At 46.8% G+C, this 26,041-nt stretch overlaps 1 protein-coding gene across 1 annotated transcript in view; it reads left to right on the forward strand.

Moving 5' to 3' along the window:
• Positions 1-13,655: 13,655 nt before the first annotated feature.
• Positions 13,656-26,041, forward strand: part of Hs1bp3 (HCLS1 binding protein 3) — a 30,957-nt gene continuing 18,571 nt past the window's right edge. The window contains exons 1-4 of the mRNA XM_004663764.2: positions 13,656-13,734; positions 18,288-18,453; positions 22,337-22,544; positions 24,874-25,093. Of these exons, the coding sequence (XP_004663821.2) occupies positions 13,703-13,734; positions 18,288-18,453; positions 22,337-22,544; positions 24,874-25,093 (626 nt within the window). The 5' untranslated portion in view covers positions 13,656-13,702. The remainder of the gene's footprint in view (positions 13,735-18,287; positions 18,454-22,336; positions 22,545-24,873; positions 25,094-26,041) is intronic.

A 26,041-nucleotide genomic window follows, 5' to 3' on the forward strand; every position in this document is an offset into this window, starting at 1 on the left:
TTACATTCTTTCTGCCAACTCTTCCACAATAGACCCTGACCTTTGGAAGGTGTGATAGAGATATTTCAGTGCTGAATACTCCTCTGTCACATCTTCCCAGCACCATGGTGCCTTCTGAGTCACCCCAAGGTCACTGCCATCTGAAAAGAGAAGCTTCTCTAACCACAGGTGAGAGTAGCATTAACATATGGTTATCAACATTAAGAGTAGTGCTTACTGAGAAGTTTGGTGAGCATAGTATATATATTTAGTCAAATACCAGCAGATGTTACACCCCTAGGGCTCATGACTACCCCTGTCATAGGTTTTCAGTATCAGGGATATATTGCCTCCCATGGAGCAGGCCTCCAGTCCAATTAGAGAGCAGTTGGTTTCCCCAATAAAAGACATGCCACTATTGCACCTGTTGGCTCATTTGGCCTGGCTGGCCAAATCTAAGGCTTGCAATATCCACTGTTGAGTATCTTCACTGGTGATTTCTCTCTCTCCCATTGAACTGCATGCAGCATAGCTTTTTCCAGTTTTCTATGAACTTCTCTATTCAGAGGAGGTTTTCAGCTCAGCTCAAGCAGGATTTCTCAGTGACCTTGTAGCCCAAGTATGTGGAATCTTCAGCAATAGGTCTTACAATATTCCTGGTGGAAAACCAAGAGCCGCAGCAATGGCCTGTAATGTTTTGGGGGTGTCAGGGACCTCCCTGGCCAAGAACCCACTGGAAGGCATCCCATTCTTGGCACTGAAAACTTTCTCGTAACAATCTATGGCTTCTGAGTGTTCCATTGCCCAAAACTATAGGTTTCCATATGACTTGTTTATATCCTCTTAGATTTTGATTAGCCCTCCTTCCACCTTTCCTTTACTCAATTTTTTCCCCTGACCTCACTGAGGCCTTTTCACCCCCATTAATCTGTTCTTTTGCTTACATATATAAAATACCATTCTATTAAATCCTCTCTCCCTCCCTTTCTATTCCCTTTATATCTCCTTTCAAGCTGACTGGCCTCTACTACTGAGTGTTCTTCCTACTCACAAAGAAGTCCAATCATTTGTAGCTAGGATCCACATATAAGAGAAAGCATGTGACATTGGGCTTTCTGGACCTGGATTACTTCACTAAGTATAATATTTTCCATATCCATCCATTTTCCTGCAAATGTTATAACTTCATTTTTCTTTACCACTGAGTAGAACTCCATTGTATAAATGTGCCACATCTTCATTATCTACTCATCAGTTGAGGGACATCTAGGCTGGTTCCATTTCCTAGCTATTGTGAATAGAGCAGCAATAAACATGGTTGAGCAAGTATCTCCAAGGTAGTGAGATGAGTTCTTAGCACATATGCCTAGGAGTGGTATAGCTGGGTCATATGGTAGATCTTTTTTTAGCTGTCTCATGAACCTCCACAATGATTTCCACAATGGCTGGACTAGATTGCATTCCCACCAACAGTGTAGAAGAGTTCCTCTTTTTCTTCATCTTTGCCAACATTTATGGTCATTTGTTTCCATGATGGTAGCTAATCTGACGGGAGTGAGAAGGAATCTTAATGTACTTTTAATTTGCATTTATCTTATATCTAGGTATGTGGAACATTTTTGTAGATGTTTATATGTCATCTGTATTCCTTCTTTTGAGAACTCTCTATTTAGTTCCATAGCCCATTTTTAATTGGGTTGTTTGAGTTCTCATTATTTAATTTTTTGAGGTCTTTGTATATCCTCTATCAGATGTATAGCTGGCAAAGATTTTCTCCCATTCTGTAGCTTGCCTCTTTGCTTTATTCACAGAGTCCTTTGCCGTACAAAATCTTTGTGATTTCATGAGGTCCCAGCAGTTAATCTGTGGTTTTATTGCCTGAGTAACTGGGGTTATATTCAGAAAGTCTGCCAAGACAATATGTTTAAGGTTGCCTCTTTGCTTTATTTGCAGTGTCCTTTGCCATACAAAAGCTTTGTAATTTCATGAGGTCCCAGTGGTTGATCTGTGGTTTTATTTCCTGAGCAACTGGGGTTAAATTCAGAAAGTCTTTGCCAAGACCAATATGTTTAAGGATTCCCCCTACTTTTTCCTCTAGCAGTTTCAGTTCTGACACTAAGATCTTTGATCCATTTGGACTTAATTCTTGGGCATAGGGAGAGATAAAGATCTATTTTCATCCTTCTACAGATACATATCCAGTTGTCCCAGCACCATTTGCTGAAGAATCTATCTTTTCTCCAATGAGTATTTTTGGCATTTTTGTCAAAAATCAGGTGGCTATAGCTATCCAGACTTACAACTGGGTCCTCTATTCTGTTCCATTGTTCTACATATCTGCTTTTGTTATGCTGTTTTGGTACTATTACTTTATAATATAGGTTAAAGTCATGTATGGTTATACCACCAGCCTTATTTTTGTTGATCAAAATTATTTTAGATATTATGAGGGGTTTTTTTGTGCTTCCAAATGAATTTTTGCATTGTTTTTTATATTTCCATGAAGAATGCCATTGGAATTTTTTTTTAAATTTATTTATTTATTTATTTGAGAGTGACAGACACAGAGAGAAAGACAGATAGAGGGAGAGAGAGAGAATGGGCGCGCCAGGGCTTCCAGCCTCTGCAAACGAACTCCAGACGCGTGCGCCCCCTTGTGCATCTGGCTAACGTGGGACCTGGGGAACTGAGCCTCGAATTGGGGTCCTTAGGCTTCACAGGCAAGTGCTTAACCGCTAAGCCATCTCTCCAGCCCGCCATTGGAATTTTGATGGGGATTGCATTAAATGAGTAGACTGCTTTTGGTAAGATTGCCATTTTCACAATTGATTCTTCCAAACCAAGAACAAGGTATATGTTTCCATTTCCTAGTGTCTCCTGAAATTTCTCACTTGAGTATTTTAATGTTTTCATTGTAGAGATCCTTCACGTCATTGGTTAGGTTTATTCCAAGGTTGTTTTTTTTGTTTTGTTTTGTTTTTGTTTGTTTTGATGCAACTGTGAATGGGATGATTCTCTGATTTCATCTTTTGTGTGTTTGTTGTTAGCATATAGGAAGGCTTCTGATTTCTGTGTGTTTATTTTGTATCCTGCTACATAGCTATAGGTGTTTATCAGCTCTAACAGTTTGCTGGTAGATTCTTTAGGGTCCTATATGTTAAAATCATGTCATATGCAAATAATGATAACTTTATCTCTCTCTTTCCAATTTGTACCCCTTTTATGTATGTCTCTTGCCTTATTGCTATGGCTAAGACTTCCAGTACTATATTAAATAAAAGTGTGGATAGTCTTGTTCGTGATTTTGGTGGAAAAGTTTCAAGTCTTTCTCCCTTTAGTATTATGCTGGCTGTAGGTTTGTCATAAATTGCTTTCATTATGTTGAGATATGGTCCTTTTATTTCTAGTATCTGTAGGACTTTTATCATGAAGGGATGTTGGATTTTTCTCAAATGCTTTTTCTGCACCTAATGAGATGATCATGTAATTTTTGTCCATTTATATGATGTATTACATTTATTAATTTGCATGTGTTCAACCATCCCTGCATCTCTGGGATATAGCCTACTTGGTCAGGGTGAATGATCTTTCTGATATATTCTTGTATTCTGTTTGCCAACATTTTCTTGAGAACTTTTGCATCTATATTCCTGAGGGAGATTGGTCTATAATTTTCTTTTTTTGTTCTATCTTTTTCTGGTTTTGGTATCAGGGTGAGGCTGGCTTCATAGAAGGAATATGGTAGGATTCCTTCCTTTTCTATTTTATGAAAAAGTTTAAGAAGCATTGGTGTTAGTTCTTCCATGAAGGTCTGGTAAAATTCACCAGTGAATCCATCTGGGCTTGTACTTTTTTTAGTGGGGAGCTTTTTTATAACTCCTTGGATCTCCATACTTGCTATAAGTGTATTTAAGTGGTTAATTTCATCTTGGTTTAATTTAGGTAGATCATATGAATCAAGAAAATTATATATTTCTTTCAGATTTTCAAACTTAGTGGAGTATATGTTCTTTGAGTATGTCCCTATGATTTTTTTGTATTTCTCTGGTATCTGTTGGGATGGTGCATTTTTCATCTCTAATTTTATTAATTTGTGTCTTGTCTCTCTTTCTTTTGGTCAGATTGGCTAAGGGTTTATCAATCTTGTTTATCCTTTCACAGCACTAACTCTGTTTCATTGATTCTTTAGATCATTTTGTTGTAGTAGTTGTTGGTCTTTTTTGGTTTCTATTTCATTAATTTCTGCCCTAATCTGTATTATTTCTTCCCATCTAGTGACTTTAGTTTTGCCTTGTTCTTTTTCCAAGGTCTTAAGGTGAAACATTAAGTTGTTTACTTATGACCTTTCTAATTTCTTAATATAGGCATTTAAAGGTATACGTTTTCCTCTTAGGACGAGAGGGGGTGGGGGAATGGGTGTGCCAGGGCCTCCAGCCATTGCAAATGAACTCCAGATGCATTTCCTCTAAATCAGTCTCACTGTAGGTCATTTTTGATGCATTAATACTTTTTGGTGGATTTATGTTGTCTTGATATTTTTTGTGTTTCTTGTGTTATAATGTAGAGATTTTTACATCTTAGATTAATTTAATGCTTGAGTTTTCTAATTATCTGCAATATTATTAGATGTATCAGTCAATCTGATATTATATATTTTCAGGGTAAGAGCTTGAGGTGCTAGGTGAGGCTCTTAAGACTCTCAGAGTAACCATAAAAGTGATTGCAGGTGTTGAGTTTGCCTGCTATGAGAGTATTCAAGTAGGCTGAGTGGAACAAAATACAGGAAAATTCTAAAATTTAACTAAACAATGAAAAACAGCACAGAATATTTATACAAGAGTGGGTATTATGACAACCAAATCCTCTAACAAAGTCACAGTCCCTAAGGATGTGTATTGCCCCACACCCTTAATCCTGTCAACTGGGAGGCTAAGATTTCTGGTCTGTAGAGGGTTCCAAATCAGCTTGTGACCAAGTGTGACTCTTCCCCAATGAATGACAGAAGAGGAAACAGAGGCACTATGAATCAGGAATCAACAAATAACAAGCCCAAAATATAGCTTATTTAAGAATGGTAAATCTGGGCTGGGGTGATGGCTTAGTGGTTAAGCACTTGCCTGTGAAGCCTAAGTATCTCAATTCAAGGCTCAATTCCCCAGAACCCACATAAACCAGATGCATGCACAAAGTGGTGTATGCATCTGAAGTTCATTTGCAGTGGCTGGAGTCCCTGATGCACCCATTCTTTCTCTCTGCCTTCTCTGCCTCTTTCTTTCTCTGTTACTCTCAAATAAATAAATTTTTAAAAAAGAATGGCAAATCTGACCATTCATCAGATTTAACACATAATTTATACCCTGACATGCAAGGTGCAATTAGCACTTCCGATTCAAGCCTATATGCCAGACTTACTTGGTAGGTACTGCCCTGGTGTAATCTCAGTTACCTTTTGGGATGGCTTTGGTTGCAATTATTCTACATGCCCACTTGGGTCCTACTTTTCTGTGCTGTGGGCTCAGGTAAGCTGGCTGGGTTGGTGGGTTGCTGCTCTGATCTCCTGTGTTGGGTGTTGTGTAGGTGAGCTCCCTTCCCCGGGTCTCTGGTGTTGGCTGCCACTTGCACTGGTGGTGGGGTAGGGAAGGCTGTGGATGGTGGCTGAAGTTCTCCCACTGGTTCTCACAATCCTCTTCCTCACATGCTGCTACCTTGGTCCCTGCCATCCTCCCTTCACATTCCTTGAGTTTTTGGGGAGGCCAGTATGAATGGAGAAGCCCCTCACCTGGCTTTTCCTACAACTCAGGCTGAGCCTTGTGGCTGTGGTGACATGAACCTGGTGTTGCTGCTGCTCAGGCCACTTCTGCCTGCTTCTGTGGTCTCTAAACGCTTTGGCTCTCTCCTACTTCTCTGCTGCAGTTAATAATTTCTTATGCACTTCACTTTTTAGTTAAAGAATGTATTTCCCTGGGTTTGGGGGGGGTTGTTGTTGTTGTTGTTTGTTTGTTTGTTTGTTTTGGCTTCTTCTTCTCTAGGCTGCTTTGGCATTGTTCCTATGCCACCATCTTAAGCAGAAGTCAGGTAGAGTTTTTTTAATCCATCCTGATAGCCTGTGACTTTTTTAAAAAATATTTTATTCATTTTTAATTATTTATTTGAGAGTGACAGACAGAGAGGGAAAGAGGCAGAGAGAGAGAGGGAGGGAGGGAGGGAGGGAGGGAGGGCATGCCAGGGCCTCCAGCCACTGCAAATGAACTCCAGATGCCTGTGCCCCCTTGTGCATCTGGCTAATGTAGGTCCTGGGGAATTGAGCCTTGAATCGGGGTCCTCAGGCTTCACAGACAAGTGCTTACCTACTAAGCCATCTGTCCAGCCCACCTGTGACTTTTGATGGGTGAGTTAAGACCATAAATATTTCAGGTTATTACTGTGAGGTTTGAATTAATCACTACCATGATATGGTGTTTTATGGGGTTGGGTGCTTTCTTCTGTTATGTACTGTTTTGAGCCTGGTTTGTTTTAGTTATTGTGATCTTCTTCTTCTTCTTCTTGACTCTTGAGATTGGTGTTTGACTGTTCTGTGTGGAGTATTCCCTCAAGTATTATCTGTGGGTTGGGCCTTGTGTTCATATAATCAAAGAGTTGACTTTTTTCATGGAAAACTTTTCTTTCACCATCTATTATGAGGGATATTTTTGCTGGGTAAAGTAGCTTAGGTTGGAAGCCATAGTTTTCCAGACTTTGAAGTGTTCTATTCCATGCCTTTCTGGCTTATAGGGTTTCCATTGAGAAATATGATGTTGTTCTAATGGGATTGCACTTGTATGTTGTGAATTGCTTCTCTCTTGCTTTAACTCTCTCTTTGTTTTCATTGTTAAGAGTTTTAACTGTATGTTTTAACAAATGTCTTAGAGAGTTTTTTCTTTGGTCTTGCCTGTTTGGTGTTCTGTGGGCTTCTTGTATCTGGATGGGCCTCTCTTTTGCAAGATTCAGAAATTTTTCTTCAATAATTTTGTTGAGTATGTTCTCTATGCCTCTGGTCTGGATTTCCTCTCCTTTTGGTATGCCCATGATCCAGATGTTTGTTCATTTCAGAGTATCCCACAGTTCCTTCATATTCTGTTCACTTGATGTTTTGAACTTAGCAAAGTTTTTGGCCTCCCAATCAATTTCTTCTGTTTTATCTTCCAGGTCAGAGGCTCTGTCTTCCACATGAGTAACTCTGTTGATGAGTGGTTCTAGAGAGGTTTTTATGATGTCTATTTGATTTTTGTTTTCTGTGATGTTATTTTGTATTGTATCTATCTCTTTTATGAGGTAAGATTTAAATTCAAGTTCTGATTTTCTTGATGCTTCCTATAGTTCATTCTTGCATTTGATCAAGTCTTCATTAAGCTTAATCAACTAGTTGTTGAGGTCTTCCATTTCTTGACTTACCTTCAATTTATTCATATCTCTTTGGAGGGTTCTAACATTTTCTTCAATCAAGTTAAGCCTACTGTCAAAGGCTGAATGCTCTAGGAGATGATTCTGTTCAATTTCACTGATATGATTGCTTATTCTTTGATAGTTTGCTTCAAGTTCAGTGATTTTTTTTTTTTTTTTTGGCAGGGTCTCATTGGCTGTTGTGTTTTCATTTTGGGAATGAATTTCTGTTGATTTCTGTATGATTTCATTGGAGACTTCCATAGTAGGACTAGACATCCTTGATAGAAATCTCTCAGTTTTCTTACTTTGTTGGGGTTTTTTTTGTGTTGTTGTCTACCCATTTTAGGAAGACTCTTTATTTTATTGAGGAGGAAGCAAGTTTTTGTCCTTTGGCCCATTCACCCTCTGACTCAGGTGAACAGGGATGTTGGTACCTAGTGGCCAGTCAGGATACCAGAGCAAAAAGCTTGATTCCACAGCTCACATAGGAGCAAGCCTCTCCGAGCAAGGCACAATGGGACCTACCTGGACCAGGGGACTAGTAGATGCAAGGGAACAGGGATCTGGCCTACTTTGTGCTGTGTCCTGCAGGACACAGACCAGTGCAGGCAGCCCAGACTTCTGAGGTGAGAGAAGCCCAGATACAGCGGTCTGACCTACTCACTCCAGACCACCATGCCTACCCACACACTGTCTGCACAAGGAACTCAGACCTGGGGGTATGGGAGGAGCCCAGAAATGGGTCCAGCCTATTCACTCCAAACCACCATGCCTGTCCACACAGTGTGTGTGCAAGGAACTCTGAACAGGGAGGTGGGAGAAACCCAGAAATGGGTTGTTCTACTCACTCCAGAACACCATGCATGCCCACACACTGACCATGCAAGGAACTCGGACCCTGGATGTGGGAACAGTATCAGGCATATGTTCCCTCCCATGGAGTGGGCCTCCAGTCCAATTAGATAGTGGTTTGTTTCACCCATAACAGACATACCACTATTGTACTAATTGGCTCATTTGGCTTGGCTTGCCAAATTTAAGACTTGCAGTGTCCATTGTTGTTTATCTCCACTGATGACTTCTCTCTCCAATGGAGCTGCATGCAAAGTAGCTTTTTCTAGCTTTCTGTCAGCTGGTCTTCACAGAGGAGGTTTTCAGCTCAGCTGCAGCAGGATTTCTCAGTGGCTCTGCAGCTCAAGTATGTGGGAGTCTTCAGCAATAGAGTCTTACCATCTATTCCTTGTGGGAAACCAAGAGCCTTGCCAATGGCCTATGTTTGGGGGGAGGGGTGCATCAGGGACCTCCCTGGCCAACAACTCACTGAAAGGTATCCCATCCCTGGCACTGAAAATTTTCTAGTAATAATCTTTGGCTTTTGAATGTGCCATTGTCCCAAAAAGTAGGTTTCTAAATGACTTATTCATACCCTCCTACAGTTTTGATTAGCCCTACTCCCACATTTCCTTTACTCAATCTCTTAAGTCCTCTGCTTTAGAAGCCAGCTTTGCGAAGCAGGGGCTTCATTACCTCCACACCACCAGCTTCTCCAGTTTCTCCTGGCCTACTGGGACTCAAGGCTGGGGAAGATTATCTTTCTGACAGAAGTCCTTAGCTTCTCCAAACTTTAGTCAGGCTCTAGACTTCTCTTATACCCATCTGTACACCTTCCTTAAGTCCTTGCTAAGGGGGTTTAGCAAAAGCCTCACTGTCCCTATCTAATGGGGTTCTTCCCCCTCTACCTCTACTGGAGTATTGTCTGATGGCCCAGCTTATGTCAACCCAAATCCCATTGTGTAGGTTTAGCCAGACTCTCTCCACTAATTTTCCTTCCACAGCTCACACCCTGCTCCTTGGCTTAAGTCCTTATTTGCCTTATTTGCCTCTCCATGCTCATAACTGAGCCCTGTCATGAAGGCTACCCTCCCATTGACAGCCACTTGTCCTGGGTCCTTCAACAAGGCACATAACACCCATCCTCTTCCTGAAGCATGATTTTCCCCTTTGGTTCTATCAGGCCTTCTTTTCTTCTTCATGATTAAATGTGAACTTTTTACATGCCCCACAAGCTCCTCCTAATGCAAGCTACCCATGGCCTGGCCATCTTCTCTCCATGTGACCCAAACCATGCCTCCCTGTGTACTTCTCAAACAACATCTGGCTCTCTCAGGACACCCCTGGATTTGGAACATTCCTTAGGACACACTTTGTTTCTTCTCTTCCTCCCACAGGGAGGAGTTTTTTAAAAAAAAAATTTTTTTTGTTCATTTTTACTTATTTGAGAGCAACAAAGAGCGAGAGAAAGAGGCTGATAGAGAGAGAATGGGCGAGCCAGGGCCTCCAGCCACTGCAAACCGAACTCCAGACGCGTGCACCCCCTTGTGCATCTGGCTAACATGGGTCCTGGAGAATCGAGCCTAGAACCGGGGTCCTCAGGCTTCACAGGCAAGCGCATAATTGCTAAGCCATCTCTCCAGCCCAAGGAGGAGTTTTTAATGTCTGGCACTGCATAAGTACTTTACAAGTATGTCCACAAAAAAATTCACTTCAGGAAACCCCACTTAGTGGCCCTCAGCACTTGCACAGGAAGTCTGGAGGAAGAATCCACGCTGGCATGTTCATGCTCCATCAACTCTCAGGCTTTTCCATCCTGAACACCGACATCAGCCCCAAACTCACGCTTGTGTCTCATGCTTACAAGATGGTTGCTAGGTGGAAAATAGGGAAGGGACAAAGAATCTTCTCCCAGCAAAGAAAACCTTCCACAGGGGTACATGCGCTAAAATTCTGTCACATAGAATATGGATATTTTATTCTTTCAGCCTCCGTACATTAAAAGCAAGAGAAGCCGGGCATAATGGTACACATCTTTAATCCCAGCATTCGGGAGGCAGAGGTAGGAGGATCACTGTGAGTTCGAGGCCACTCTGAGACTCCATAGTGAATTCCAGGTCAGCCTGGCCTAGAACGAGACCCTACCTCGAAACCCCCCCCCCCATGAAAAAAGCAAGAGAAAGGCAGTTGAAAGTGGCTGATCTATGATCCCCGCCATACATTTCATCTCATTTAAGTTCAGCATTGCTGTGGTTTCTGTAATGCCATTTCTCCAGTAAGAAAGCCAAAGCTCAAAACTATTACTACACCTACTTTTTCATGGCCTGGGTCTGGCAACCTTCTCCTGGAAGAATTTCCTTCTACATCCCAGCCCCAGGATGTAACTATATGCCCTCCATCTTTATGAATCTCCTGGGTGGTCCTGCATGCTTCTGTAATCTCCAACTGTGGTCTGTGAGCCCCATTGGACAGCCCCAGGCCTAAAGGCAAGAGGCTTATTGCTGTGCTCATAAGTGTTGCAAGAAGACAAGAAAGGTGGTGGTCCTGGTCAGCATGGAGATACCCAGACCTGTGGAACACTTGAGTTATGTTGGGGAATAAAGAAGAATAAGCATACCTCCCTGCAGAAAATGAAAACCATCCCACCTGAATTAAAGCTGATGTGCAAGCTCAGTCAATCTCCTCAAGGCTCTGTTTCTAACCACCTCACAGCCTGAGACTCCCCCTGGTGGATGTTAGCCTGGTGCAGTCACATCCAGAGGAAGCCTGGGGAGGGAGATCTGTGCAATGCAATGTGGTTTGTGTTACCACTAAGTAAGCCATGGGCAGGGCTCCTGAAGTAAAGCAGGAAGCAGGGAACATCAGATTTACATCCCGAACTCCAGCCATTGTATGTAATTATGCAGTAGAGCCCTGGGACCCACGAAGGCAGAAAATGGGATTGCTATCCGTGAGCAAGTTTTCACCAGCAGCTGTAGTACTCTTGGCCAGCACCAGGTATGCCAAGGCCCCTGTGGGCACACATGACATGCTTAGCCAGGGAGAGTCCCTGCTCACGCATTCACAAGGCTTGAGTGACAGGCATGCTAGCACTGATGAGTACACACTGTGGCCTCATCTCTGCTCACCTAGATCTTCCCAAGCTGGCTTCTCAGGGGCTCCAATCAGGGAGGCTCACCCTAACCCTCAGTTCCAAGAGCCTCCTTTCTACTCCAGACCCCAAATCCATGTCTCTAGCTTTGAGACATGGCCTCCACATCCCCAGGTTCTCAAATACCTCCTATCCAAAATAAACTCATAGTTCCACCAAAGCAGGTCTCCTTCTCCAAGAGCCTGGCCACAGAAGACACAGCAATCCAGCCACTTGCAAGAATCAGACCATAACAGCATCCTTTTTTCTTAACCTTCCTTCCTTCTTTCCTTCCTATTTTTTTTCGGTGAGTGGGGTTAGTCAGGGTCTCACTCTAGCCTATGCTGACCTGGAACTCACTCTGTAACCCCAGGCTAGCCTTGAACTCACAACCATCTTTCTACCTCAGCTTGCTCAGTGCCGGGCCCCAAGGCATGTGCCACCTCTCCTGACTCTTTACTGACAGGATTTCATGTATTATTCCAGGCTAGCCTTGGGCAGGCTACAAATACAAGTGTGCTGAGATTATAGGTATGAGCCCCCATGACCAGTTTACGAGGTGTTGGGGATTGAACCCAGGGCTTTATGCATGCTAGGCAAGCACTCTGCCAACTGAGCTCCATCCAAACCCCATAGTGTCATCCTAGCTTCATTCATATTCATTTAATTCCCCCATTTTCTAGGTTTTTTTGCACCTGGCCCCTGTTCTGCACCTCGGTGGCCTTCATCCTATTTCATGTCATCATCACTCCCAGTCAGAACTGCTCTGTAGTTCTGCTTATCTTCCTGCCTTCAGTGCTGCAGTCTCCAAGCTGCTGTCCACAGCTGAGCAGGGCATTCCTCTGTGCACAGTCCTCTGATAGCCAGTGTCTACCTCAACACCAAAACTCTAAACTTGTAGCACTAGGCACTCTGCCTGGCTCCTACTTGACTCTTCCATTCATGCCCTGAGTTTTCCCTTGTCTTCCCAGCTTCTACACATTAGTCCTCCTACTCCAGTGTGGCCATTCTGCTGCTCAGGACCTCCCTCCTTTACAAAGCCTTTTCTGACCTCACCCCCTTTCTGGAGAGAAGATGCAGGGAAGAGATAGATTTCATTAAAAACATTATTGTCAGGCTGGAGAAATGGCTTAGCAGTTAAGGTGATTACTTGTGAAGTCTAAGGACCCAGGTTAGATTCCCCAGTACCTACTTAAGCCAGATGCACATAGTGGCACATGCATCTGAAATTCGTTTGTAACAGCTATAGGCCCTGACCCATCCATTCTCTCTTTTTCTCTCTCCCCCTCCCTCTCAAATAAATAAAAATAGAATTAAAAAACATTACTATTGTCACCCTATCTATAGAGAAATGCTAAGCAGTCGACAAGGCACATGAACATAAGCATTTATTTATTCGTGATACATGTTGGAAAGTCAGTTTTAAAACGTTTTTATGTGGGATTCCTTGACTGGGATCAAAGTATAAAGGTGTTGCTGATGGGGGAAGCCTAGGAATGTGGCCACAGCTGTCCTATCACGAGTGCCTGGGACCCAGTTTCTGCAGCAGTTTGTCATTGAGCTGTTCACGGAGACAGCAACGGGACAGGACAGCAGTTTGCACCGGTTCTCTCCTAGGCCTCTGGCAAGTGACAGCCAATAGCATGGGACACTATCTTTCTGACTGTCATCCCATACAAAGCGGAGTCTGCTCCATTCAGCAGGCCACGTGCCCAAGGAAACACCAAGACCACATCGCCCTATAAGAGGTAGGTCTTGCCACAGGCCTGCACCAAAGTTCTATCACCTACCAGGACGTGTCTATCAGAAGCTCCTGAGAAAGGAATGTCAGCTAAAAGCTCCCTGGAAGTCATACAGGCCCACAGCCCACAGGTCACACTGAGCCCCTGGAGCTGGAACGGCCGGGTTGTCTATGCAACCCCAAACCTGCACGGCCTGGAGGGACAGAGGTCCAGCCCAGAAGTACCTGTTAACTAATTGTGTGAGAGGGGCGACTACTGTCACAGCTAGCCGCAGAAGAGGGAAGTGTGCGGTCTAACGGCAACAGTCCTGTCCCTTGAGAGTATTTACAGCCACACAAACAATTTGATTAAATGGCCTCTAGGCCGAGCGTTTTCCTGACGGCTGCAAGAACCTGGGAGGGCTGAGCTGCTCCGGACCCTCGCTTACCCCAGGCCGCGAGAGCAGCGACGTGCACGCCACCACCACCAGGGGGCGCCGGGCCTGGGGCGGGGCGGGGCGGGGCGGGGCGGGGCGGGGCGAGGACGCAGCGACGCCAGAGCGACGCGGCGTCGCGTGATCTCCCGCCCGCCCGCCGCTGCCGCTGCCGCTGCCATCGACATGCAGTCGCCGGCGGTGCTCGTCACCTCCAGGTGAGCCAGTCCCCCGGCCCTGGGGGTTGCTCGCGGCTGCGCCCCTCCGCGCCGCGGCAGAGGTGGCTCCCCACCCAGCTTCCGGGTTTCAGGGGTGAGGAAGCAGAGGCCCCCTAGAGGATACCGAACTCACTCCAGACTCCGAGGAAGGCCTGCACTGGCCGATTCACGCGGGCAGGCAGAGAAGGACCCTGCTCCACTTCCCTGCCGACTTGGGGTCATTTCTTTCTGTCCTCCAACTTCCAGCGCTTGCTTGGCCCTGTGGGTACCGGGCCGTGCTAAGCACCGGCACGGAGTGAACCCAGCAAGCCCGACCCTGCGGGAGATACCCGAACCCAGGGCTGCTGGAAGGGGCGGTGCGTTCTGGTTGCCACGGGAACACCTGCAGGATGTGGAGGCTGTCTCAGGACAAGAAGTTAGTGCAGAGGCCTCACAGGGGCCAGCTGTGGAGGAGGCAGTGTTCTTCCGCCCTGGGTCATGCTTGGAGAGGCCAGGCTGGATGGAACCTGCCAAGGCTGGGAGGGGTGTGGTCTTGCTCTTTGCCCGCTTTTAAGTAGTCCTACAGTGATACACAAGGAATTTTGATATGCTCCACCTTTTTGCCCCTACCCAAAGTCTGGCTAACATACCAATTCATCGTGTAAATGGATGTGTTTGTTACCCAACCCAAGTGTTAAACTTCTATAATTCCAACTTCCTGAGGCTTCAAATTCTGAAAATTGTCATTCTTTACATAAAGCTGATGTTGGAAGCTGCTCATTCAAGGTGAGCGAGGCTGCAGGCCATATGTGTATTAGCAAAGGAGATGTCCCGACTGCCATGAGTCTCTTCCTGCCAATGAGCCTGTTTCCCTCTCTGCAAATGGAGGTTCCATGTTGGCAGAGAGGGCCTCTAGCCACTGCAAACTAATTCCAGACGTATGCACCACCACGTGCATCTGGCTTACCTGGGTACTGGGGAATTGAACCTTAGGTCCTTAACAGGCAAGTGCCTTAACGGCTAAGCCATCTCCCCAGCCCCACTCTGTACATTTTCAAAACAACAATATATTTTCACAAAATTGTGGTATCAATCCCTTTTTTAGAATCTAAGATTGAAGTCAAGGATTAACTAGTAGTCATGCTTAGTTTAAAAATTATGTATGCGTACTTTCTGAGTAGGAATTTTCATATATTAATTGTTAAAGTAGAGAAGATGGTAAGAGGCTTGTGTGGTGGGAGTGGGAGGTGCCTGGGAGAGTGTTAAGTGGCTCTAGAGAAGGGAATAATCAAGAAAGGCGATGGCGTTCATTCTGTGTATTACAGGAAGCATGAGCAGGGTGGCTGCATGAATGGGTTCATGGAGACTCTGTGGCTACATTGGACAAACACTGGTGAGAGTCTGCATGGGGCGGTGGTGGCCTGGCCCTGTGTGATGGAGGAGAGTCTGAGGCATGTTTAGCTTCTGGACACTGAGCTGTCAGGTGTGCTGATGGTGGGGTGGGTGTGACAACGAGAAGGAGGCATGGAGAATAGTTGCATGGCTTCTGCCCCGCCCTATTGCTTCCTGGAATGAAGAGACTGCAGAGAGTTGGGACAGAGGAGTTAGCATTTGTCCAGACAGACTCATTTTATCTTGTCATGCTGGTGGCTGTCATGTGGAAATGTCAGGTAGGCAGCTGGAGGGACTTTGGCCTGGAGGGAAGTGTCTGGACTACTGGGCAGGCATTGTAGTAAAAGGCTTGGTGAGGCCTGGAGAGGATACTAGAAAAGGAAAAAGGTGTAAGGCAGGCTCTGGAATCCAGATCAGGGAAGCCATGCTAAAAACTGAGAGCTCCCTTTGCATTTAATTTCACAAGTGACCGGGACAGGGGCAGTGTGGTTGCATCATGAGAACAAGTCCATCTGGAATGGGTTTAAGGTCAAACAGGAAAAGATGTGCATGTGAGCCACTCTTAAGTCCTGCTGGAGAACTGGAGCAAGGAAGAAGTCAGGTCACAAGACAGCTTTTGTTGGACAGTAGGAATGTGGTTGCCTGCAGGTGAGCATGATCCAGACAGCAAGGAGCACTGATAGTACAGAAAAGAGAGGGGAGATATGCAAAAGGATGTCGCTCAACAAATGAGGGGAGCTGGGATCCACTGCCCCAGTTTGTCTGCAGCCCAGGGTCAAACAGTGGACAAGGCAGGGGCAGGCACCTTGGTGGATGTGCCAGGCAGGCACAGGCTGCTCTGATTGCTTCAGAGTGGAACAGGAAGCGGGGCCTCTGGGGAGAGTAGTGTGGAGGATTCCAGGCTCCATGTCTTGGTTCTCAATGGTGTTAGCGTCAGCTGGAGTTCTTCCAGAGCCCAAGAAGCAGAATGTGCATGTTGACAGGATCCCAATTGTTCTGAGCTGCTTGTTCTAAGACGTAGGTGGACACACTAGGCCTGTTGGCCAGATCCTGCCCACCACCTGCTTTTGTGAGTCTGGTTCTGTGAGAACACACCTGTATGTGTAGGTGTTGCCTGTAGCTGCTGCATTTCGTATTCAGAACAGAGCCAAATAACAGCTGAGGGCAGAGAGCATGCAAGGCCTAGAACATTTAGTCTCTCCGTTTACAGAAAAGATTTTCCTAGGGGCATAGGTCAAGAAGAATATTGGGTTCAAATGCATCATTGCTAAGCTAGCCTAGACTTGCAATTCAGTGGCCTGCATCTGCCTTCCTCACAAGTTCCCCAATGATGTTAATACCACCTCAGGGACCACACTGTGAGAAACCCACCTCTAGGGTGCAGTACTGTTGTCAGGCCCATTTCTGTAGCCTGCAATTCATGGCCAGGAGTTTCAGGTGGGACCATGTTGGCATGTTCATAACAAGGAGAGCTTCCTGGGCACAGGACAAAAGGGGGCAAAGAATGGGAAAGTAGGCTTTTTCAGGCCAGGTCAACCCTGGACCTGAGCACTCAGACTCCTGCCATGCTGTGGACTGCACTGGTGACAAAGACTCCACAGGGGAAAGGGGCAAGATCTGGAGTATAGCTGCTGGTATGGTCAGTTATCGGACACTTCCCGGGCTCTGAGTGGTCCCTTCCTGGCTTCCCACTACTCAGGATGGGCAGCCCTCCATGCTGTCTTTTAACCCTCCTGTTCTTTGGTTTCAAAACAAAATGGTTCCTTATCACCCCTGCAACAGGCTACCTGAGATTGCACCCTGGAGCTACTGAGACCATAAACAAGCCACTGCCCTTCTCTTTTAGGCTGGTCTGAGCAGTTAAGTTCCTTTTGCATAGGGACACTATGGGAGTTGGGAGTAATTTCACACAGTCCACTTGCTGGGAGTCCCAGCTGCTTGCTCACCTTAGCCTCCAATCTTACTTTCCCTCCCGTCCTCATGACAGTGACTGTATGATACCAGGACACAGAGTTGTTATTCATCAGACAAAATGCTCTTATTTGTTTGGCTACTGGTAAAGAAGTGGCTGGTGGGCTGTAGAGATGGCTCAGGAGTTAAAGCACTTGCCTGCGAAGCCTAAGAACCCAGGTTTCTTGGTGGCTCATGTGTCTAGAGTTCATTTGCAATGGCTAGGGGCCCTGACATACCTATTCTCTCCTTCCCCCACCTCTCTCTAATAAATAAAAAAAAAATTTTAAATGAAGTGGCTGGTTAGTTGCTTGATGTGTCTCATCTGGTGGCATCGGCCCATGGCGCCTCCCCCAAGACAGGTCAGCTTCTGTGTAGCCACTGGACACACACACACACCACATACGACACTCATTTTGGTAGGCTATCCCAGCAGTTGGCAGTGGCATTGTGTTGGTGGCAGGGGTGTCTTGCTAGTATGGAGATGTGAGAAATCCACATGGATGAAGTCTTGGGAACAGTCCTTTGATGGGCCAGGTTAATGCCAGAAAGTGAAGGGCAAGGCCAGGCAGGTGTAAGCTCCAGAAGTACTTTGCATCCTTGGCTCTGCATTCCCAGGAACCTGCCCCAGCACAACAGTGTCCTGTGGAGAGGAGCCAGCTTGTCCTTCCAGAGTCACATGCATGAAGCCTGTTTGTTTATACTGCCCACAGCACACCTTATCCCATATGGGAAGTGCCCCTGTTGTCTCTCTCCACTCAGTTTCTGTTTCCTGAGCAGCATTTAAAGCTCCCCACAGGCTCTGATGAGCATTCACAACTCTCTGAGAGCAGGAGATTAGCTGAGACCTAGAAAGGATGCTCAGAGCATATTCAGGCCAATATGTCTGTCCCCAGAAGTGCCCAGAAGGGGAAGCTGGCTGCTTTCCTGCCACCTTGGATGTCGCTCTAGTTCCCTGGATGTGGGACAGCTCTGTAGCCATTCTCTTACCCTCTCACTAGCTGAGGAGTTGTAGGTCTGTTCATATTCCCAGGAGGGCTTCAGTCCTGCATTGTCTGTGAAGACCCAGGTACTTCCATGGTCTGCATGGAGCCCCAAAGATATAAGAACAAACTTGGAAAGTATAAGCAGTATAATGGGCCAGCTACCAGGCCCCAGTGACTGGCCTGTGTTTCAGGGGAGAAGCCTGCTGACTTGAACCTGAACTTCGCCTGCTTTGTTTCCCTTTGCAGACAAGTTCAGAATGTCCACACAGGCCTTGACCTGACCGTTCCACAGCACCAGGAAGTGCGGGGCAAGATGATGTCCGGCCACGTGGAGTACCAGATTCTGGTGGTGACCCGGCTGGCAGCTTTCAAGTTGCCCAAGCACAAACCTGAGGATGTTGTCCAGTTCCTGGTGAGCAGGAACTCTAGCCAGGGTGTTCCTAGGGTGCCTGGGTGGGTTTCCCCCACAGTGCAGGTAGCAGTGCGGTATGGGCTCTTCTCTAGCCCATGCTCACTCAGCAACTGGTGTGCTGGATGGTGTCTGATGATAAGGAACACCAGAGAACATCTGTGCTTGCTGTCTATGGGGAGAAGGCTTGTAAAGAGGCATACAAATGGTGCAGGAGCACATGGGGAGCTGGGAGTGTGGAAGAGGGGTAACATGACTGGCCATAGAGAAAGGGGTCTAGAAACTTCTCAGTAGTAATATGGGCAGACCAGTGTTTAGCAGATGGTGCCGAGCAGCAGAGAGCAAAGGTATTCCAGGCAGACCATACACACAGGATCTTGTGCAGCCAAGTAGTTTGGGGCAGGAGAATGACAGTCTCGTTTGCCTCTAACCAGAGGATCTGGTGACAGTATGACATTGTACCACAAGGAACAAGTTGGGATGAGGAGTCAAGTTCTGAGACTGACAGAGTAAACCCCAATGCAGGTCTGGTAGCAGCTGTAAGTAAGGGAAGGAAGCAAAGAGCCAGAGATGCTTACAGTGTATGGCTTCAACAGCGCCAGTGGAGGTTGCACATTGGGCGTTTGTATTGAGAGTAGTGTCTGCCCAGGCAGGACTCAAAGCTTGAGCTAAGGACTGGGGCAGCTGAGATGCAGCTGTGGTGTTATGAGTCTGGGAGTGGGTGAAGCTGTCTGGGGAGCAGAGGTGGAGGGTGGGTGAAGGGCAGAGGAGGAAATCCTGGGGATACCAGCAGGTCAAAGACATTTAAGGAGAAATCTGTAGTCAAGACTATGGAGATTAGGCATCTGTGGAGTCAAAAGTTAGGGAAGTTGTTTTAAGAAGTGACATCACACAGGCATCTATTTATTTGCCCTTTGACATCTTATGAAAAGGATCTGGACCTGACCATGAGGAAAGGTAGGCCACTGGATCATAAAATGAGTTAACGTGGAGTTGGGTGTAGTGGTACACACCTTTAATCACAGCACTCGGGAAGCAGAGGTAGGAGGATCACTGTGAGTTTGAGTCCACCCTGAGACTACATAGTGAATTCCAGGTCAGCCTGGGCTAGAGTAAGATCCTACCTTGAAAAACCAAAAACAATAAGTTAAAGAGAGCTAGAGTCCTGCCGCAGGCTTGCACACGTCTTGTTTCTTAATCTCTTGTCATTCAAAGCAAAAATGGATACGAGGAATTACATGGCTTAAGTAACATTAAAAGAGACCAAATTCCGAGAGAAGCATGTGCACATATCTTTCTTTAAGGGACCTTGAGCAGCAGTGCTGGTCTTTGTCCTGAGTGCTCCTTAGACCAGGCCTTAGGAGGACCTAGGTAGAATGTGAGCTTCTGTTCCTGGGTCTGCAACGTTCTGAGAGTGGATCTGCCCTGCAGGACTGTTTGCAGCTCCTGGTGATCTGACTTGACCAGATGGAGCTCCGTGCACCCATATCTGGGTGCTGCAGTGGCACGAGGATCAGGAAGCATTCTGGGAGCCTTTGGGTAGCTCCAGACCAGTCTGCTTCATCCTGTACAAAGTGCCAGATGTACACACACAGCATATGAACACTCCAGACAACACCCCAGTGCCTCTCTGCCCTATCCAGTGATGCCCACACCCTGTGGAGTGTGTGCACACATGTGTATAGGAGTGTGAAAATGTGCACTTGCTGATACCTCTCACATCTTTTAAGTACTTCTAAGGGCAAAGCCATAGATCTAGGAGTGTAGCGCAGAGTTGGGCACTACAGCCTGAAATACTTCTGAAGTTTTATAATTTAGGTAAAAGAATTAATGATTATCATTTTTATCTATTCTTTGAAAGAGTATATACTTTTTTATTTTACTTTGTGTGTGTATGTGTGTGTTGTATGCATATGCATGTTGATATTCATATGTGTATGCGAACACAATGTCCAAGTGTATGTGCGTGTGTGTATGCATGTTTGTAAAAAGCCCGAGTGTTATTCCTCAGGAGCACTGACTGCTTCTCTCAAGATAGGGTCTCTTATTGGCCCAGAAGCTCACCAGTTAGACTAGCTGCCCAGTGAGCCCAGGGATCACTGTGTCCGCCTTCCTAGTGCTAGGATTTTAGGTGCATGCCACCATGCCTGGCGTTTTGCCTGGGTAGGGGGGATCATACTGAGGTCCTCATTCTTGCAAACACTTTACTAACAGCTGTCTCCCAACCCTCATAGACTATAACTGTGCATTTAATTGCGAATCATGAGGTAAAGACAGCACCCTGGGAAGGGGCACTGTATCTAAGGTTTGGCAGATGCCCTGCGGATGCTCCTGGCACAGGCATGCGCACACATCCCAGGGTATTGGAGTAGCCTGACCACTGTCTGCCCAGCCCTACACAGTGGCGACCAGGTAATTGTGAATTCCCACTTCAGCTCCCTGTCACACTTGTCACTGATGCCAGTAACTTTCTGATGCTTATGTTGTTGGAACACAAATGGATGTAACCCTCCCCTCCCTCCCAGGGTGTTGCAAAGAGAGCCTAGGCTTGAAGCTCTCTGACCCTCACTCTTGCCTGGTTTGGTGGGTCTATGAATTGAGCCTGCATGGAGCAGTTGGGCCAGCAGGGGTCACTGGGTCCCCACCGTGTCCTGCTCTGTCAGCCTAGCTGGAGGTGGCAGATCCTCAGGACTCAGGTGGAGCCTGGGTAACCAGTGCTGTGGGAAGGACCCCCATGCCTTCCCTTGAAAGCTCTCAGGAAAGCTCTGGAGCCAAACTTTTGTGCTCCACTGTATTTGGCAGCCCTCTGGACCAGATGGCTCCCCATCTTGGGGCTTCTTAACCACCTTCTTGGTCTGGAACCTTGAGGTTGGCAGTACTAGGTTATCATGCAAGATGTGGGCAATACAAACATACCCTGGTAGTCAATGGACCAGCAGGTTTCCCCAAGACCCAGTGCTTGGGAACACTAGCATCCTGGCTGTATGCTAGCATGCTCAAGGAGGTGCATTGAAGCATAGGGTGCAAACCACCCATACCTTCAGCCTTGGCACTGCCACAGACTCTCTATGGAAATAGGCCCGGCTTCCAGGTAGGGTTGTTTGTGGAGGCTGAGTATAGAGCAGGTGGCTTTCTTTGCGCCCCCATGTGTTGCATGGATTACAGTGAAAGCACCAAACCCACAGTGTGTGGCTGCTCACCACACATGAATGGCTGCGGTGTCCTGTGCAGAGCAAGCGCTCAGCAAGATCATGATAATCAAGCAGCAAACACTGGCTGCCCAGGAGGTTCAGGGCTTGGCTGAAGAGGAGGAGGTGGCCACCCAGCGACCCTGCAGGATAGTTGAATGCTACCCTCAGAGACTAGGGAAACTTGAGACCACTTTGTAGCAACAGCAGGATCTGTGGCCTGCTTCGCCTGGGTTCCTGTGCGCCAAGGGCTGCTGCTGGCAGGAGAGAGCCAGCTTTGGCAATGCCTGGCTCCACCACATGTCAGGACAGGCCTCCCCAGAAAACTATCACTGGATTCACAGCAGAGAATGATCAAGATGTCTGTGCTAAGAACAGGTGACTCGCAGTTCTGCCAGAAGATGGCCAATGTCTTCCAGATGCTGAGATTTCCCTGCTAAGACACAGAGTACAAGTGACAGCCATGGTCATCTGCAGGCCAGGTGCACGGTTCCCCTGACAAGTGTCTTTACCTGATCTGCAACCGCACCTGACATCACATTGTTATCACATCTCCCTATGGGCCTCTGGCACTTTGTTAGGGCCTGGAACCTGAAGCTGGGAGGTGGCGGGAGAGTCTGCCCTAGCACAGGTCAGGGTGAGGAAACTTTGTACCCTTGGCTCTTCATTCAGGAAACCACATGCTCCTCTCATTCCAGGTCTCCAAAAAATACAGCGAGATTGAGGAATTTTACCAGAAACTAAGCAGTCGTTACCCAGCAGCCAACCTGCCCCCGCTGCCCAGGAAGGTCCTGTTTGTTGGGGACTCTGACATCCGAGAAAGGAGGACCATGTTCAATGAGATCCTGCGCTGTATCTCCAAGGATACCCAGTTGGCAGGCAGCCAAGAGCTGCTAGAATTCTTAGGTACCCAAGGCTTGTCCCACATCCCTAAGATCTACCCAGCTCAGAACTCGCCTCTCTGCCCTTACCTGGCAGGAGGAGGTCTGCTGCTACCCTCCAAAGCTTGGAAGCTTCCGCTGGGCTGCTGAGACAGGTACTGGCGTCAGAGACCTTTGGGGAAGATGGTGGGCAAGAAACTCAGACATTGAGAAACTGACCATCTGGGTGCCAAGTAGGCATTTGCCACAATATGATCCCCACCATAGCCTTCCTGGCCAGCCCCATCCCACAGTTCCTTCACTCGCATACTCATATCTTTCTGCTTCTTGCCAGCCAGACCTCCCGCACCCTCTCTCTACTTACTTCTCCCCAGGGCAGCATCTGCCCTGTGTGGTAGGGACAGGTGGCGCCTTTCTCTCCCCTGGCTTTCTCATTCTTCAGTTCAGTCATTTAACATTAGCTGTTTTCTGACTTCTATGGACTCCTCAGTCCCATAGGACAGAGAGCATTTCCCAAAAGGAAATAGACAGCAAATAATCCAGTACTGAAAAGTGAGGGCTGGTAAATGAAGCAGTGCCATCCAGTGCACAGCAGGGCTGGGTCAGAAAGTCCAGGTCTGCTGGCTGCATTTCTGTGCCCTGCATGTGGATCCAGAGACTTTCCTACTCCATTTGTTCCAAGGTTGAAGCCCTGCCTGCCTGGCCTTCTCAGGGGCTGTGCACAGTGACATCCAGAGCCTGAGGAAAGATTCTGGAGGCCCTGACCCCTGGTATAGAAAGGTGGGACAGGATGGCACACATTCCCGAGCTACTTGTGCTTCAGTTTCTTTGCATGCAAAGCAGAGGTACAGTTATAATCTCCTTCAAAGAGCCTTGTAATGTTTAAAAGTTAGACACTTACTACATGGAACTCAAAGGTCATAAAATTCTGAATGGTGTCTTCATCTTTGAATAAAAGAATAGCATAACATTATATGTTATAGTCATGACCATACAGTACCTGCTATATGGAGCTAAAGATTACCTTCTACGGGCTGGAGATGTAGCTCAGTTGGTAGAACCTGTCTAATGTGCATGAAGCCCTGGGTTTGATTCCCCAGTACCTCATAAACTACACGTGGTGGCCCATGTCTTAATCCCGGCACTCAAGGTGAGGGCAGGAGGATCCGAATTTCAAGGTCATTGTGAGCTGTGTATTGAGTTTGTGGCTACCTGGGACGAGACCCTGTTTCACGCAAAAGCAGGACTGCTTTCTAAACTTTTTACCTACAGAGTATTTTCAATAGCCTCTTTGAAGGATAAACTACCCAGTCACTACTTACCTAAAGATGAACCAGCAATCCAAGCCCATGCTTCTGCTGTGTGGAAAGCACTAGGTTTTGGTTCCAGCCTCTCATAGATGCATACTTGCACAAATACCACATGCTCCAGTGGTTGTGGCAAGATCCAGCCTCTGTGCACATTTCTGGGTTCTTCCTTTCCCTTTCTTCTCTTCCCATCGACACCTGTCAGTGGACCACACTCTGAGAAACAATGACTTACACCCAGTTGTATTGTGATCCTAGATGATTTTTAGAATTTTGCACATGCTCGCTGCATTCATCCAGTGGGAGCAAGCCTCCTTCCCTGGTTGGGTCATCAGACTCCTTGCTGTGCCTTATTAAACCGTCTGGAAGTCATAATCCTGTTAAAGCTGTATTATGTGTTGGCTGATGCCCTGCACTGCTAGTCCAGTCAGCATGGGCTTGGCCATTGCTATCTTGAATTCTCAGCAGCTGTTATTTTGATTATATAAATGAGAGCTATATAAGATTGGGCCTATTAACTGTCCTTCATGGAGTAGAGGAGGGCTCACAAGGTCTCAGCCTCTAGGGAGATATATAAGCAGTTAATAATTGCTGGGTGAGAAAAATTTTTTCTTGGGTGATATAGCTGCTAATAAGTTTACCCTCACATACTCCTGTACATAACCTCTCTTCCATGCTCCTTTAAGTAACCCAATGAAAGTCATTGATTTTCCAAGCTAGGCTTGTGTAGAGTTGTTCCTTTGCTCTGTCATTGGCAGTCTATCTGGCATGAGTACACACTTGTTCATGTCTCCCCAGGAAGAGAAATTTAGGAGCCATTGGCTGGGTCTTATTCTGACACTCTTTCTGTAACTGGGCTGGCTCCCCTGGTGCTATCAGCTCTCAGAAGCTGAAACAGGTACTGGCCATCTACCCAGAAACATCAGAGTTTTGTCCAGGAGATGGCACAAAGTCTTTGACCTCACATCCTTACATGAGAGGAGCAGGTATAGTGACATCTCTTATAAGAGTGGGCATCACACCTCTTCCTTTCTATCTTGTGTACAGGCACCAGGTCCACAGGGGCTGTGAGCTTGGCCAGCAGAGATCCCTCTATCCTGGATAACACGGCCAGCCAGACAGGGGACAAAGAGGAGGCTTTTGACTTCTTTGAGCAGCAAGACCAAGTGACAACTGAGGGGCCACCCATTCTGGGGCTAAGGGACAAGGATGCACAGAAGTCCTTGGAGGAAGAGGAGGAAGTGCTGGATCCCCTGGGCATCATGCGGTAGGTCTCTGCTGTCCAAAGGACCCCTGTAGCCTGTTCCAGGCTGTACAGAAATCACTCTTTCCTCCCAAGAGTTGAGGAGACTCCTATTCTTCCAAGGTCACCTTCTGACATTGTTCTGGGCTGTGGGATATTGGCCTGGAGTGCTCAAGGGGGCTGGCTTCACACACCCTCAGCATTACCCATCTTTGGGGGTTGAGCTCACTATTATCCCCCACCTCCCAGGTCATAGGAGAGTCCCTGTCCCTGAGCCTGCCTCGCCATCTGTAAAGCAGGATTTCCCTTGTCTCTATCCCTGTAAGACAATTGGAGGCCCCCATGATGATACGGGTGGACTGCATATCATTTTTGAGGAGGTGGAATGAATGGAGTGTCTTGGCCATTGGACAGTGTCTCCTTCACTTGTATATGCCCCAACTGGACGTGAAGAGGCAGACCAGCTGGGTGCCCCTTCTCTTCTGTGACTGCCTTTAGCCAATCAGTGGGATGTTCCTGAGTCCTTGCTGCATGGACCATCCTATAGCAGGGGTATGGATGGGGGCACCATTTTGTGCATCTGGCTTTACATGGGCACTGGGGATTTGAACCCAGACCATCAGGCCTGCAAGCAGGCACCTTAACCACTAAGCCATCTCTCCAGTCCCATAAGCAGGTTCTTGATGGTATCTACCACCTATCACTCTGGGGAAGATAAACCAAGATGCATACGTCTTAGCATTAGCTATCATCACCCAGTCCACTTTCTACAGAAGGGCCACAGTACTGCTGTGGGATGAGTGGGATCTTTAGGGATTCACTGCCAGCCTCAGTCTGCAGAGAAGGAAGGCCTGCCTTACACACCTGCTCCCTGAAGGAGCTGGACCACTGAGGAATCAGACAGGGGCAAGTTCAACATAAATGACCTGCACAGTGAAGTCCTGCACCACCTACTCCGTACAGGTCTTCCTG

Source organism: Jaculus jaculus, chromosome 5 (assembly GCF_020740685.1).
Source record: "Jaculus jaculus isolate mJacJac1 chromosome 5, mJacJac1.mat.Y.cur, whole genome shotgun sequence".
In the NCBI taxonomy this organism is placed as follows: Eukaryota; Metazoa; Chordata; class Mammalia; order Rodentia; family Dipodidae; genus Jaculus; species Jaculus jaculus.